Source organism: Myotis nattereri (assembly GCF_964212035.1).
Source record: "Myotis nattereri genome assembly, chromosome: X".
NCBI classification, from domain to species: Eukaryota; Metazoa; Chordata; class Mammalia; order Chiroptera; family Vespertilionidae; genus Myotis; species Myotis nattereri.
This window is the reverse complement of record NC_138078.1, coordinates 41297334-41314160: the sequence shown is the minus strand read 5'-3', so window position 1 is coordinate 41314160 and position 16827 is coordinate 41297334. Positions and strand designations below refer to the sequence as shown.

General features: G+C 42.3%; 1 protein-coding gene across 1 annotated transcript; it reads left to right on the top strand.

Annotated features, from left to right (window-relative positions):
• Positions 1 to 353: 353 nt before the first annotated feature.
• Positions 354 to 13962, top strand: LOC308511670 (uncharacterized protein; the record flags this gene model as incomplete). The annotated part of the gene is made up of 3 exons (XM_081081634.1): positions 354 to 1919; positions 8973 to 9117; positions 13850 to 13962. The coding sequence occupies 3 exons, from the start codon at positions 354 to 356 to the stop codon at positions 13960 to 13962; spliced, it is 1824 nt and encodes a 607-aa protein (XP_080937760.1).
• Positions 13963 to 16827: the final 2865 nt, after the last annotated feature.

Below are 16827 nucleotides of genomic sequence, written 5' to 3'. Positions count from 1 at the left end.
AAGTTATGTTCCTCTCAAGTATATTTTCTTTTAAATAGGAATCTTAGCTTTTCTTAGTACACAAGATAAATTGCCATCTCCTCCAATCCAGATCCTAAAGATTTTGTGGCTCAGTGGTTACAAAGTATATTCTATGTTTTTGATCATGGCAAATCTGTAAAGAACCCTGTTTGTGGCTTTGCCTAATCTAGCTCTTCTCTCTCTCTCCCTCTCCCTCTCCCTCTCCCTCTCCCTCTCCCTCTCCTTTTCCCTCTTCCTCTCTCCTTCCCTCCCTCTTTCTCACCTTTCTTCAGCTTGAAATCACTGAGCAGGCCTCCCGCTGTGCCTTGGTGGCCCCATCCCTTGCTGTTACCATGGAAACTCTCACCAGCTGCAAGACTGCCTCCCTCTCTGAGCTGGTGCCTAAGGGTTACCTGACTCAGATCTTCCAAAGCTGCCCTGAGGTAGAAAACCTGACTGGGGAGACGGAGCCAGAGGATTCTGAGCAGTATGACTTGAGTTCCAGGGATGAGAGTGGTCAAAACAAGAAGAAAAACAAAGTCAACAAGATCTGGAATTTTGTGAGTCGCAGAAAAGGGCCTTCCTGTCAGGGGAAGCGACCCCAGTCCATGATTTTATTGGGAGACACCTCTAAGTCATCAGAGTTGAAACCTAAAGTCACATTAATGGATCGGATGAAGTCTTTCAAGAGGTTGAAGCCTTCCATTGGGGCCTCTAAGAATACTGCTCCTAGGAGCAGCAAGCCCCAGGAACCCCAGGAGTTCTCAAGTAATTACCACGTGAGGAAGGCTGAGCAGACCCCAAAGCCCTTCCGCCATTCTTATGCAGGCCACATTGAGGTCCTGGAGCCCTTCCTTCCAGAGGCACAGAGGCTTGTGCACACTCCCAATAGGGAAAATCAGAAAGCGTGGACCTTCAAAGACTCTGGTATTCAAGTGGAGGAAGGACCTTGTGAGAAAGAGGCCCCTGGGCAGCCTGGTGGCAGAGGCGACAGGTGGGCTAGGAGCTATCTGAAAAACATGTTCTCTGGGGACCATGAGGCTCTACAAATATCAGCCAGAAACTCCAGAATTCAGGAACTCAGGGTCATCATTGAGGGCTCCAACTTGGAAGGGAACGTGGAAGGAGGCTATGAGGAAAGTCCTGGGCACCTGCGCCGAGACAAGTCTGCATCTTTTGGTGGTGTTGTTAAGTTTTTCAGCAACATGGCCGAGGTGGCCCGCAAGTGGCGGGCATTCTCCCGAGAAGAGTCCCAGATGGGCTGCCAACGCCGCTGCCACCCACGCCGCGAGGCCTACTTGGCCCAGGACACCCAAGGCTTCATTCTGGAGGGTGCTGCTTCCCAGGACTACTCCCAGGTAAACTTGCCCTTCAGGCCCCCTGAGGCTGCACAGTGTGGCAGTGCCATTGGGAGGCACCAGCACTGCCACCTCAATGCCTCACAGGCCTCATGCACCTTTCAAATGAGCATTGAAGGAAAGAAGATGTTGGGCCAAGCCTTGGAAGATCCCTGTTCTACTGCTGCCTTGGCCTGGATGTCAACATCCACTACCTTTGAATTCCAGAATGATTCCACCCCACAGAAAGGCTACAGTTGCCACTACAATGGTGCCTTCACCAGGGAGCACTGCTCCTCTGATGAGCTTGAAGAAGATACTGAGACTGTAGTCAACTTCCTCAAGGAAGATGACAGTGCTGGAGGGTCCCCTGAGCTCGGCACCTGCTCCAGGAGGGCTGTCACTCAAGCTGTTGTGGAGAAGCTAGAGGAGAACCTCAGCAAGATGGAAGAGCAAGAGGCCAGCAGGGGGCCCACAGGGTCCAGTCAGGCAGGACAGCTCCACAAGTCTGATTTGGATATGGATGCAACAGATACAGAGAGTGAAGCCAGCAAGGCCTGCACTGGAGTTTCCAATACTCAGGTAAGAGGGGAGCTGTCTTTTCAGATCACCATTTGAAATATTCAGGACCCCAGAAGTCAGCTAAACTCCCGTGCTCTCTCCACAACCTCACCTTCTACCAGGAATGTCCTGGAAGGAATACTCCTATCAGTCATTGACTGATCCTAAATCCCTGGGAAACTTTTGCCCCCTTTTTGGCTCAGTTCCTGCACTTGCACCTCAATTCAGCCTTGAATCAAAACTGTAGCTCTGGGAATGGCAGCAGAGTGACCAGGATCATTTAATGACACCCAAGACAGCCATGGTCTCCTGTGGGCCTCTTTGCCACCTTCCTCTCTCCCACCAACAGTAGCTGAATCCAGAAATTGTATTAAGGAAAGCCTCTAAGCTGAGTGTAAGATGACCTGGATTTGTGTCCCAATACTGTGCCCAACTATCTGTAGGACTCTGAGACAAGTCCTGCCATCTTGCTGGACCTCAGTTTCTCTATGGAGGGAAGGAGGCTATCTTGGTGTAACAAGACTTTGTTATTTGACCTAAAGAATGTAGGCAGACAGCCTAATTACATTCTTCTCCCAGCATTCATTGAGTGGTAGCTTTATATCCATCCTTTTACAGGTGCTGTCACATACATTGTTTTAATTTTTAAAGTAACCTTGTGAGGTGAAAGTGGTTTTACTTATTTTACCAGTGAGGAAACAAGCTCAGAGAGGTTGAGTGACTTATCCAAAGTCATACAGATTGTAATAGGATTTGGATTCAAATCACACTTTTGACTTCAAGTCTAGTGCCCTAGTCGAGCTGTCTATAGTTTTCAGAGTGTCTCATTATAGTGGTGATAAACAGGTGCTCACTACACCCCCATTCAAGGACAAAGAAAAATGTACTAGAATTGTAGTATGAGGAATGTTAAATAAACACTAGAAGGGATTATTTGGCTTTGAGACTTAAGAGTCTATATAATAAAAGTCTAAGCTACTGTTAAGGCAGAACAACCAGAACGACCAGTCACTATGATGCACACTGACCACCGGGAGCAGACGCTCAATGCAGGAGCTGCCCCCTGGTGGTCAGTGCGCTCCCACAGGAGGAGTGCAGCTCAGCCAGAAGCTAGGCTCATGGCTGGTGAGCACAGCAGCGATGGTGGGAGCCTCTCCTTCCTTCGCAACAGCGCTAAGGAGCAGTGAGCTGAGTGGTAAGGAGCAATAAGTAGGCGGGTGGTAAGGAGCAAGGGGTCCCTGTCTGTGAGAGGGCACAGGCTGTGCTGAGGGACGCCCCGCCCCCCCAGTGCACAAATTTTGTACACTGGGCCTCTAGTGTTTTATAAGGGGGTATCTTATAGTTTCTCCAGTAATTTTAAGGCAAAGTATTTTTAAGGGTAGTTAATTAAAATTCTCCTTCTTGTTTGTTGTGATGGTGGTAAGGTAGTCTAGCTTGATAATTCTCAACCTGTCCTGTCATCCCTCACATTCCACTTTCAGAGAGCTTGGCCCATCAGAACAGAAGCAATAAGACTGCTTTTTCTGAGGATATTAATATGTTTACAAGCATGCTCTTCCTACATGTATCATTTTTGGTAAGCTTTAAGGACATAAAATTTGGCATAATACTGGGATTAAATTTCATGTCAGTGGTTTTAAGACCAACAGTCAAGCAAACAAATGTACCTAATTACAGTTGGGTACTGTATGTCCTAGGTTACCAGTCACTAGGAAGAGGTTCACAGATGAATTCATCTCCTAGCTACAGGACTGTGTGGTCTGAGCACGGAGGTGCCTTGTGGTGCATTCTTCAAAAGCACAGGCTTTGGAGTCACAAAAGCTTGTGTGTAATTTGTTCTCTTATCTGCGAAATGAGACAAAACACTGCCTACCTAAGAGGGCTGTTGTGGGGAATCAAAAGACCCAGAGTATATAAAGTGCCCCGCCTAGCACTACTCATGACACACTATGGGCATCCATAGCTGTAGCAGTTATCATTATTATTGAAATTTGGTAAATTTTTAAAAACTGTGACAACATGCATCCAGAGAAACAATCTAAAGCAGTACGGTAGCAGCAGCTAGTTAATGGGGTAGAAGAAGCCATGTCTGAGGTCAGGAAATTGGCTTCTAGTGTCATTTCTACCCGCTACTTGTTTTGTGACCTTGAGACAGGTCCTTCCCCTCTCTGGGCCATTTGAACCAGAGGCTGCATAGTTAATTCCCAATTATCTTTTTTCTTTGCCCTTCTCTAGTTTTTTCCTCCCAGCTTAACCTATAATTGTTTCCCTGAGTCCAGTGAGAGACGCCCAGTGGCTCATTTTAGAATGGCTCTCCTTGGCAAGCTTCTTGTGCCCTCTGCTGAATGCTAGGAGATGCTGGTTATCTTTCTTTGGGGTGTTAAACACCAGCGCAGACAAGCACTTGGATCCAGGGAAAAAGCAAAGTGGAGTAGGAAAGCTGAATGTCAGGGGACATTGATATAGGTCAGAGATCCTGTTGACCATTTGGTCCAATCACGTTATTTTCCAGATGATGAGGATACTGAGTCCCACAGAAGGGAAAGGATTTCCCCTAACAAACAAGAAAGTGAAAGTCAAGTAGGTACCCAGAGTTCAGAGTTCCAGTCTTGGCTCTGCCACAAATACTGACAAGCCTCCTTCTCCTTTTGGATTTTTGCAGCCTTCTCTGATAACTGGAAATCCTCATTCTTCCCTCAAATACCTTGTACATCTATTATAAGGCTAAACTGAGATAATGGATATGAAAGCAATACATTCTGTATGTAGCAAAGGCCACAAGTTTGCAGTGGATCATTATATGCAAATGGAGATGAAAAACCTGGTCCTTTGTGTTTCCTAGGGAAACTGGGCTTTGGTCAGCTTCCTCAAGGGTGCTTTATTTTTGAAGCATATTTACTCAACCCTACAGAGCTAAGTGGATCCAAAAACTGTAGCTGCTTTGGCACAGAATTGATTGTGGCCAAGCCTAGGGCTGCTCTTGTAGCCCAGGAGGGGGTGCAGCTTCAAGGGCAAGATGTCAGAAGGCTGGGATATGGTCTCTTCCGAAACCTTCATTTGGGGGATTTTTCAAGGGCCATTGGGGACTAAAACTTCTCTGGGGGGAGTAATATTAATAATTCTAGCTAACATTTATATAGTACTCATTATGTGCTCAGATGCTCTCAGCACTTTACCTGTATGAACTTATTTTGTCTCATAACTACCCTATGAAGTTAGGGACTACCTTTAAAATGAGTGCGATAATAATACCCACCTTACAGGGTTGTTGCAAAGATGAAATGAGTAAATACACTTAAGTACTTATATAACAGTTTGTGACTAAAAGTCATGGCACAACAAATGTTAGCTATTTGCATTAGTTCTTAAAAGCACTTGTCACAGGAAGGGACTGTACCTCAAAACTGTCATTAGTTAACATCTTAGTGAGAATTGGCAAAATACAAGTTGAGGGAGGAAGGGGAATAGGCATTCTTTAGATTTGTACAGGACATTATTCTTTTCAGAGTGCTTTCCCAGATATAAATGAATTTGCAAAACTTCTGTAATGTTAACGTAAAAAAACCATTGCAAACTGTAAAGAATTTTTGTGAGTTTATTTGAGCCAAACTGTTGACATATGCCGGGAAGCAGAACCTCAATGAATTGAGATAATGCTCCAGAGAATGGCGGGTTACGTTTGTATTTATATATTGCAATCAAAGGAGGGACGTAGGTGGGTTACATGAAATTCATGGGTGATAGGTTAAGGAGGAGGGATAAAGCAAAGCAGGGGAAACCGCTGGGATTGGATAAAAAGTAAAATGATGGACACATACATATGTGGGTGCACGATCAATTAACATGATAATGAAGGAATTTGTGGTATCTGTCCTGGCGCCCAGTACATTTGGTTGTGCCCCAAGGGGTCCAGATAAAGGGAAGTTACAAGTTACCCAGACATTTCAAGGGTATGTTATCATAGATGCAAAAGACAGATAGGCTCAGTTAAGGTAAAGATTGACCTTGTCAGTGAAGATACTGGCCTAGGACATAACTGCCTACCATAACTGCTTTTAAAGTTTAATTTCAGACCATTCTTTGTGGTTACTTTAGGTCTCTGAGTTTGCAAGACTGCCATGCAGGCCTCTCCTGAGCTTGTCAGGTCAGCATGTGGCCCCTTTCTTCCACACTAATTATAATTATTGTTGTTATTGCTATTCTGGTATGATGGATGAGGGACTTGAGGTATTATATTTGAGGGACAAAACATTGAAGTTGGAGTCAAAATGCCTACTTTCAAAGTCCTGGTTCTTTTACTTTATTGGATATGAGATTTTTGATAAATCATTTTCAAGCACTTTGATTCTTGTTTTCCTTCATTTGTCAAATGGAAATAGGAAGTCTTCCCTGATTTCTTCCTAGAGTAGAAAGAAAGCATAGATATATTGAAAACCCACTATGTGCTTTTACTTCTGTTCTCACTTGATGTCCCTGGTGTCTTTGTTGTATTGATCTCATGACCACTATCCTATTGTATTATGCTTCTGCCTACAAGTGATACTCATAACCATACTCAGAAGCAGCCTGGGCAGTGGCTATTTTCCACATTTTACAGATGAAAAGACTGAGCCTTATTTGAGGATACAAAGGGAGTCAGTGGTAGGTGCAGAATCAGGATACAGGGATCCTGGCCCTTTTGTCAGTGCTGGATCTACACTTCCTCTCACTCCATTCTGGAATCTAGAATTACTGAGCCCAATTTCCTGTTACTTAGCTGCTGTTCATTTCAAAGCTGTTTGAACAACCTATGGGCTGTGAAGGAAACTACAGTCAGATTTTATCAGATTTTCAGCTATCCTGTCCTCTCTTCTCTATACCTCCCCACAATGAATCTGTATACACACTATGGGTTCAGCTTCTCCTTCCTAGTGCCCCACCCTGGCAGAATGCAAGGGAGGAGTAGGTGGGGCACTCCCTGAGTGAACAAGGTTGTCACCCTGTTGTGGGTTCTGTTGTCCAGATCCTCAAGAACACTGGACAAAGAATAAACTCCAAAATGGGTACTATATCAAGGTGTTTCTGGACACACCAAATTGTGAACTCGATGCTACAGGAGCTCCAATATGGGCAGCCAGGTAGTAGTGTTAAGCCCAGATTTCAGGATCCCCAAAAGACCACCAGGGAGCGCCGAGTCTGATGCAAAAGCTAGCTTGAGCTACTCGTCAGTCACACTTGCCGATGCAGCGGCAAGCAGCAGAGAGAGCTAGCTCTGTGGGAAGAGGGGTTTTATAGGGGGGTTTGAGTAAGGGGAGGAGAGAGGACTGTTGGCCCTGCCGATTGGCCAGGTGCAAGTCGGGGGTCTTGTTACACAGGATGTGGTTGTGTCTATGGCGTGCACTTCCCTTGATTATCATTGGTTAGTTTAAAGAAATCCTAGGTGTGGCTAGCAGAGGCTTGGGATTCAGGGAAGAAGCTCCTTGCTGAGCACATGGCTAATGGCTGCTGCCCAAAAATGGAGGATCCGGGGTAAGATTGAGGGCGTAGCCCTCGCCCTTTCATTAGATGTTCTTTATAGACATTATGGGCTACAGAAATTGTAACCTTAGTTCCAGATGGGCCTTAGCTAAAGTGCAAATGGTGTCTTCCACCTAGTTTTTTTTTTTTTTTTTACCTCTTTCAGGGGGGTCTCCTGACCCTGTCATCTAAGCTTTGAGCTGCTTAGTTCTGGTCCTCCCCCAAGCTGCAGTTTCTTTCTGTATTGGGAAGAATTGTGTCCACCAAAATATATCTTCAAGTCCTAAACCTCAGTTCCTGTGAAGTTGACTTTGTTTGGAAATACGGTCTTTTCAGATGCAATCAAGTTAAGATGACATCATACTGAATTAAAGTGGGCTCTAATCCAACAACTGATATCTTTATCAGAAAAGGAAAATGTAGACACAGACAATGACACAGGGCCTCAGTTCCTTTTTCCCCATAACTTTTACTGTGTATAGGATGAACTGACTTTGATAGTTGGTCTCTGCTCTTGGAAATTGGGTTAGCAAATGGGCAGAGATCCTTCCCTGGGTCATTCAAACTGTTAACTGTTCCTTACATCCAGTTGTTTAAGTGATGAATGATGCAGGTGAAAGAAACCTGTACTGTGTTCATAGTGGCTTAGCAATGTTAAAGATGAATTTGAAGGATGAAGGGGCCCAGGGATTACTTTTATCTTGTTAGAAATACAGCAGGTCTGTAGTCATATAGACCTAACATTTACAAGTTGTGTGACCACTAGAAATTCATTTATCTGTTCTGAGCCGTGGTTTCCTTACTGTAAAATGGGCTAATATCTACCTTATAGTGTAGTTATAAATACTAAACAAGATAGCATAAGTATACTTATCAGGATATCTGACAGATATGAGGTATTTCACAGATGTTAGTTCCTTTTCTCTTTTTCCATTTAGTGGTCAGGATTTTGGTAAAGTAAGAAGGATTTGGGATGAAAACAGCTCTCTATGTTAATATCAAAAGAGAGAACTTGTATGTGGTCTTAAGATGTTCTTCTGGAAAGTTAAGATGTTCTCCCTCTTTCTCTCTTTACCTCTCTCTCTCCCTCCCTCTCTGCCCATCTCCCTCTCCTCTCTCTCTCTCTCTCTCTCTCTCGTACTTACTATGGGTTCTATGTGTATTATCTCATTTCCTCATCCTAGCAACCATGCACGGTAGGTATTATCACTATCCTTTTATGCAGATGAGGAAATTGAGACTCAGATGAATTCACTTTCCCCAGGTCTCACATTATGTAAAGGTTCATGTCTATAGCAAATGCAAAATCCTCACTTCCCCAATCCCAGTACAAACTAAACACACAAGAAATACCCAAGAAAGGAGAAACAAATAAGTGCTATTTCTTTAAGTTGATTGACTAATTTTCATATTCTCTACTGCCTGGTGTCTTTTAGGCTCTTTGTAGTTGGATGTTTGCTTGGATTTGGATGCTGGCCCATATGATACTTTAAAATGGAATGTTCTGCTGTTTAAACCAAGTGTTAGCCTACTCCCAACCCCCATTGAGTTACTAATCCTGATTAGTTTTCTTTGCAGGCTTTCTTACCCCCAGCTGAACCATCACCAAAAACTCTACCCCTCAAAGTCCTCCTGGCAAAATGCCAATCTCTGCCTATCTCATGGAGTGATCCTTTGGAGTTGGATCAAATGTACTGGAGGAGACGCAGGAAGCTTTGCACAGGTATGCATTTTATGTCCTAGTTTCTGTAGCATGACATGTCAGGCAGACCTCAGGCAAAGATAGACTGTGTTGACATTTACCCTCATTCCCCCTTGTCTCCTCTCAGTCTCCCAATACTTTTCCTCATTGGTACCTGAAAATCCACTGTCCATGTTGCTTTGGTATAGACTTTCCCCTCTCCATGTTCTTTTTTAATGTGCAAATATCCTCATTTGGAAGGCCTTTTAACTGAGCACTTAAATATATCCCCTTTCCAAGGTCTCATTTTACTTCAGACCCTCTGTACCTAATACTTTCCAGGTCTCATAAGCTCCAGTTCCTTCTGTCCACTTTCTTCATAATGCTCTTATAATCAGCCTCTTTGTATCAAAGGGGCCAGATGCATAGTTCCCAACCCCATGGAGTCATCCTAGCCCTGTCTCTCTTGCATCTTGCCTAGACTTTAATCTTTGTGGGTCTCAGGTCCTTCCTCTCCTTCACTGACCACTGACCATGGGAAGCTCCTTAAGGCTCAAGGCAGTTTTATTTAAACCACTCAAAACCTAAAGACTTCCCCCACGAACATATAAGTTACTTCTCAGAGCTTCAGGGTACACCCTTTTAGACTCAGCCCAGTGGTCCTGACTGCCAGATACTTGTCACTCAAAAGTAAAGCTCCATCTTCTGGTACAGCTGGGAGGATCTATGCTCTCTTGCCCATGGGCCTAATACCATACCCTAAAAGCCCCCATGCCCCAGCCAGCCCTTTTAACAGAAACATAATTTGCATGAACTCTGAGGACACGCAGACCTTGCAGCATTCCTTTGCAAAGTTTTCTATAGTCTCAACAAGCTCTGTGAGCCCTGGTATTACTTCCCCATGACCCAAAATTTCCCACAACCCCAAAGGCAGTGCCGTAGACTTGCTACTTCTCATCATCTTTCTCTCTTTTATTTTCCTTACTCCCCATGTGGAGGATATGTAGGGTGCTTTGACTTGGAACTTAATTCCAACACTGCAATTCCTTGACAGCATTCCCGGAAGTTAAGAGCCAAAGAAATCAGAGGCTTTGGTCTTTTGTAGCATCATCTCCCTCATAAATATCTGGAAGTCAGGAAGATGGTAAAAGGAGAGTAAATAATTTTAAAAACAGGGAGATAATTCTTCTCTGTCAGAACTAGGAGGGTCCTCTTTATTTTGTGAATGGAGAAACAGGCTCAGACAAGGGAGGGACTTGCCCAAGGTCATAGGTCAGTTCATAACAGAATTAGGACTTAGCGCTTCAACCTCCTGACTTTCTACTATTCTAGAGTGTTATATTAACTTCAATTCTAGAGCAAAGTGTTAAATGTTGGACTGCCAAGCCTTGGTTCCATTCAAGTTCATTTCTATTGGAATTACTAACCATATCCTTCCCTGCTGAAAGGAACTGCAGATGGTGGATGCAGACCAAGTCATCTAGACAGCAGAAGATGCCTGCCATGTTTTCTAAGTCCTCTGCCTGGAAACAAGGCATTCTCTCACAATCCAGAGAGGTCAGGCCAGGGTATCTTGCCACAGCTGTTTCCTTTCTTCCTCCTTCCCTCTTTGGAAGTGAGCCCAACCCCTGGCAAGTCAGAGGCTTTTTGCCAGCTGCTACCACTCCACTGCCAAGTGCATCAGAATGCCCCCACAGCCTCCTAGTTGTCAGGAGTAAATAGATGATAGCTTCTTAGAGGACGGCCCAGCAAAGTCAGGGTTAATACCTACCTTGGGGACTGCTCTGGGCTTATTTATAGACCATGGGTGGGAAAATGTACCCCTGAGATTGGCACAGGTCCTGCCATCACCTCAGCAGCCATTCTCACCTCTGGACTATAAATGGCTCTCACGTTGTAGCTCTTCTTCTCAAGGACTAAAAATATCCCTAGAAAGGAAGATAACGTCAGAATCCCATTTGGGAAACCAGTTGTCATTCAGCTCCTCTTATATTCCTGACTCTTCTGGCAATGGGATCTAAGGATCCCATTCCCATTATGTGTAATACCTGCTGTACCTCTATCTTGCTCAGAGCCTGAAATAATTTAATTTGTTTTCTAGTACTCAATCTCTGCCTTTCTATCTTCCTCCACTCATATTAGACCAGTAGAGAGTAAATGGTTGGAGTTGAGGGTAAAACTTTGGAATTAGATAGAAACCAGGTTCAAATTTCTGGGCCACCACCTCGGGCAAGTTGCATAACCTCTCTGGACCTCAGTTTACCCATTTGAGAAATGAGAGGCTATATAACATCTAACTCACAGGATCATTGTGAGGATTGAATCAAATAGAATTGATCAATTTCCCTGCCACAGTTCCTCTCATAGAGGGGTGCTTGATGATGGTAGGTTCCCTTTCCCCTCTGCCCTTCACCAATTCCATATGTCCAAGGACTTCCCCCACATGCACACTCACATACACTGCTGTCAGACTCAACCTGAATCTGCCCTAGTACATGAGCTACTTCCTCTCATTATATATATATATATATATATAAATATATATATATATATATATATATATATATATATATATATATACCCACTCATTCAAGAAATATTTATTGAGCAAAATCAGGTCAGTGGAGTTTGTGTTCTTATAGCCTTGTGTGTTGGAAAGGGCGAAAGTTTTGAAGTCAGATATACCTGGATTTGAATCTTGGCTCTGTCACTTACTAGACGTATGATCTGGAATAAGTCACTTTACCACTTTGAGATTCAGATTTCTTATCTGTAATATTTGGGTAATGATTTGAACCTCACAGTCAATGCCTTAAGTCTCAAAAAGGCTAATAAATATAAAAGTGCTTTATAGCTCCGAGGTGCTGTAAAACTATATTGGAACGATAAGAATGGCAATAAGAATAAACCACATAGAGATAGGGTTGTGTCTTATACCTATCCAAGTCCCTTACATATAGGCATACCTCGTTTTATTGTGCTTCATTTTATTGCACTTCACAGATGTTGCACTTTTTTTACAAATTGAAGGCAAGATCCTCCGTGAGCAAAAAGATTATGACTTGCTTTATTGTAATACTTATTTTATTGCAGTGCTCTGGAACCAAATCCACATTATCTCTGAGGTGTGCCTGTAGTTGATAGTCAATAAATATCTGTTGGTACCAATATTATAATTCAATATTTACTTTTGAAAAAAAGTAGTGGGGGTTTCTTCTACTTGAAAGGACTAGAATATCCAAAGCAACCCCACTATAGGTATACCTACACATATGTCATTCTACCTCTTGGCTGAGTTCTGCTCAAACCACTTGAAGTGTGGCTGACTCAGAGGCATATTTTGGTAATAACATTCAGATCATTTTCCACTGAGGCCATGACTCTCCAAGTAGGGGTGGCTTTGGATTGGTGTTGATTTATAGCAGCAATTTTTAACCTTTTGTTTTTTCTCATGGCACAGAGAAACTGATTACTAAAATTATGCGACACCAAAAATATATTTTGTGCTGATCTGCCAAAAAAAAGAATAGGTACAGTTTTGATTCCTTCACACTGGGCAGTTATTGTTGTACTTTTTGTTGTCATCTGTTTTATTTGATAATCCAAGGGAAAAGAGGCCAGTGTCCCTGACTAAATAATCAGGTATTGCATGTTTTAAAAATTCTGGTGGTACACTAGTTGAAAATCACTGATCTAGAGGATTGTAGGATACATTTAGAATAACCTATCACCACTTGCTTGAATGTCCCTTCAGCAGTTGGAAATAATCTTAAACAAGACAATGGCTTCTGAGCAGGTAAGAATAAACTGATATATTTTTACCCATTATTTGAGTATTTCTCTGGCGATGGTATCACTTAGCCACAAAGACCTGAATTCTGTTGCTGGGTTTCTGTATGTACTTGTGTGTGGTCAGTTCCAATTATTCTTTTTTTTAAAAAAAAATTGTTTTATTGCTTAAAGTATTACAAAAATTATTACATATCTCTCCTTTTTTTTTTCTCCCCTTGACCTTCCCCTGGCCTCCTCTACCCTCCAGTGTCTTGTGTCCATTGGTTATGCTTATATGCGTGCATACAAGTCCTTCAGTTGATCTCTTAACCTCCCCCACCCCCAACCCTCCCGGCCTTCCCTCTGTAGTTTGACAATCATTCTTTTTCTGTAAGCCTCAGTATCTTCATCTCGAAAATGGAAGCAGTACTGTTTGGCTGTTCTAAGAACACAGGTTTCACTTACTAATTGGGTCTGATTAGCTATGTCATTGGTTTCTTCTCCTACTCCATGTTTTTTAAACACAACCACTACTAACATTTCCTTTTAATAGGTAGGTTACAGAAAGGGATGAAAATTTAGAACTCTTTACATTGTTCTGGGAAAGTATTGGGAGGGGCAAGAGATTAGAACTATTGGTGGAAACAAGGTTTTGACAATATATAATTTAAATAACCGAGCTCGTCATGCCATCTAAGACTTCGATTATTAGAGAATTGTCCAGACCTGTAATTCTTACTTTGTAATTCCAGACAAAAGCCTGAGGTTCTTTTTCCCCCAAGATATTCCCTCAGCAATATAAGAAGCTCCACAGTAATTCAGATACTGTCTTTGGATTTCTTCGTTACTAATTTCAGCCCCTTTTCTCCCCATATCTGGCCTCACATAAGCATAACCTCTCCTTCCATTCCCCCATTCGCCTCAGTCCTGGTGCTCATTAGCCAGGCTTCTCTAAAAGGGGCTGATATCTGGATTCAGCCTAAAGGGTATTCTCTCACAACAGGCAACTTGGACCAGGGCTTCAAGACACTAGAAAGCTGCAAGAACATTGGTGGACACTGGAAGCCCCAGGGACCAGGAAACAAGCAAGTCAATGAAGTAAGAAATCTTTCTTAGTTCCTTGGGAACTTACCAGATTTCCAGGACCATTTATTTCCTCTAAACTTTCCTTTGTTTAGTCATATTACAAGTGTTGGAGCTTCTAACATGTGTAATGGAAGCAATTTTTAAAATGGGGTTTTGAGCTATTTTATGGCTATATCAAAGTTGGGTGTGTTTACCTTTTTTTCCTGTGGTTAATTTTTTCTATGAGATAAATCAAGAACTTCTTATGGCTTCCATGCAAGCTGCTCCCACCATTGTCTTTGGCTGCCTTTCCCATGGCAGATTTTAAACCATGGATACTTTGGTTTTCTGTTATTACATCCTGCAGGTTCATGATTATTTTCAGTGTTAATTAGTGGCATATGTATGGGCATTCCCTTAGATAAGATGTTTTATAAATGCAGATATAATAGCTGGTACTTAGGAGTTCAGTGTTAGTAGGCTTCTTTACTTCCGTGTATTTACACCCATGTCTGTTTATGGGAAGTTCTATGAGTGTAGCTTGCTTTCTTTTTTAATTCTTTATGTGGATTAAAAGTGTAGTTTTCTTGCTGTATCTGTATGTGTGTGCATGCCTGCCCATATATACCTATAAATGCAACTTTGCCCATCGACATGCCTGTAAAAGTACTTTTTGGGGTACATGTATGGGTGTCCCTGAATATGACTGCAATGCTTTTTTCTAACTTAACTCTCTGCTTGTGTGTGTGTGTGCCTGTTTGTGTGTGTATTTTCCATACTTTTGTCTGAGTGTATCTTGGGTGTTTTGACCTCTGGAGCTTTTTTGTATATGTTTAGAGCTATGCTCCTGTCCACTAGCATCTTTTTACTTGAGGGTGTGTACAGATGTGTCTATATCTACATGAGTCAGTCTATCTGGGAGCAAGTGTATTTGGACACATAAGACTATAGCTCTGTGGCTAAACCTTGGTGAGCAATGGCAGCTGAGAATGCAAGCCCCCAGAGATATCTAGCCTAGTGGCTTAGCTTTTCCTACTACCACGCTCCCACTAGAATATTCCCTCTCAGAAGTAGCCTTCTAGTAACAGCAGTTCAGGCTTATCTCATGATAGCCTAGAGACTCTTGGCCAGATATATATATATCATGGAGTTGAGGGTTTTGTTGTTGTTGTTGTTGTTTTATTTTAGTTTGGGGGTTGAAAAATGAAGCCCAGAAGAAAAAGTCTATGGCACTGGGCTTGCCTTCTTCTGTTCCGTACCATTGCTCAATTGCCAGCCTTCCCTTACTTAGTCCAGATTCAAGTTGGTCCATTCCTCCAAATAAAAGTGCAGCAGCAGGCATGCCTGGGCTCTTATTTCATTTCAGCAAGGTCTCTTCTTACTCTGAGAACAAATAATCAGCATTGTCCTAATCAGTAATTTGTGTATGCTCAAAAATAGCAATTAGTCATTTGTGATAAGGCCTTTTCCCTGGGGAAGCCAGCCTTTGAAAGGCACCAAGAGGTGAAATCCATGGAGGTGGTTCCCATAGGATAAAATATCCACACTCTGTGGTTTTAGGGGAGTGATGGGTGTCCTCAAGCAAATCTTGGGGAGGGGCTCTATGGGATACACAGGGCTTCAAATGTTTAAACAATAGTTTTGAAGCCCTATTCAGCCCTTCATTCTCCTATGATAGCATAATAATAGTAATAATAATGATGGCTTAGATATCTTTGACATTTTACAAAATGCTTTCAAATCCAAAGTTTTGTTTTACCTCATAGCAGCCCTGTCAATAAATCTCACTCTCCTTCTGTACATGAAAACTCTGAGACTCAAAGAGGGGATATGACTTACCTAAAGGTACCCTGCTGATAAATGATAGAGTCAAACATTCTGTATGACTTCAAATCAGGATGCAGGACCTAGATTGATGCTCTGCCTGCCTTTCAGAACCCGAGACAATTCATACAGGAGTAATTTTTTTTTCAAGGGACTGACTAAAGATAAGTTAAAAAGAAGTTTAGTGGTAAGTTGCAATATTCAAGACTTCTTACAGAGAGTGGAATTTGAAGGATGAAAAGGGATTAAATAGGTAGAGCAGAGGGAAGTAACTGCGTAAAATATATGTGTTATGACCAGGAGTGACCCACTCTCTTGGTCCCCTGGAACACTCAGTTCAGGCTGGTCTCTTACTAACAATATCAGGAGTCAAAGGGAGCTACTCTTTACATGTGTGCATACCTTAGAGCTAAGAGAACACTTTGAAGCATATAGTGCCATTTAAATCCCACAGCTACCATGGGAAGACTATGTTACCTTCATTTTTCATATGATAAAATAAAATTGAGAGAAAAGAAAGGGCTTTCCTAAGGTAAAAAAAAAAAATAAGTTCATAACAGACTCAGGGTGGACCTTCTGGAGGCTCCAAGCCCAGTTTCCTGATATCTATTTTCACTTGGGAAAGGTGGCAGGGTATCTGCTGTAGGTCTTAAAGGATATAGCCCTATCCATATAAATGCTGTCTGCAAGAGACACACCTCAGAACAAAAGAGTCACACAGAATGAAAGTGAAGTAATAGAAGAAAATATTACATACAAATAGAAAAAAAAAAGCTGGTGTGGCAATAATTATATCTGACAAAATAGACTTCAAAACAAAGGAAACAAAAGAGACAAAGGAGATCAATACATTATACTAAAGGGATTGATCCAACAAAAGGATAAAACCCTTATAAACATATATGTACCCAATATAGGAGCAACTAGATATATGAAGAAAATGTTGGTTAAGGGAGGGATCGATAGCAATACATTCATAATAGGTGATTTTAACATCCCACTGTTATCACTGGATAGATCTTCCAAAGCGAAAAAAAAAAAAAAATCTACAGCAGAAACCTTAAAATACACACTATAGCAGATGGATTTAAT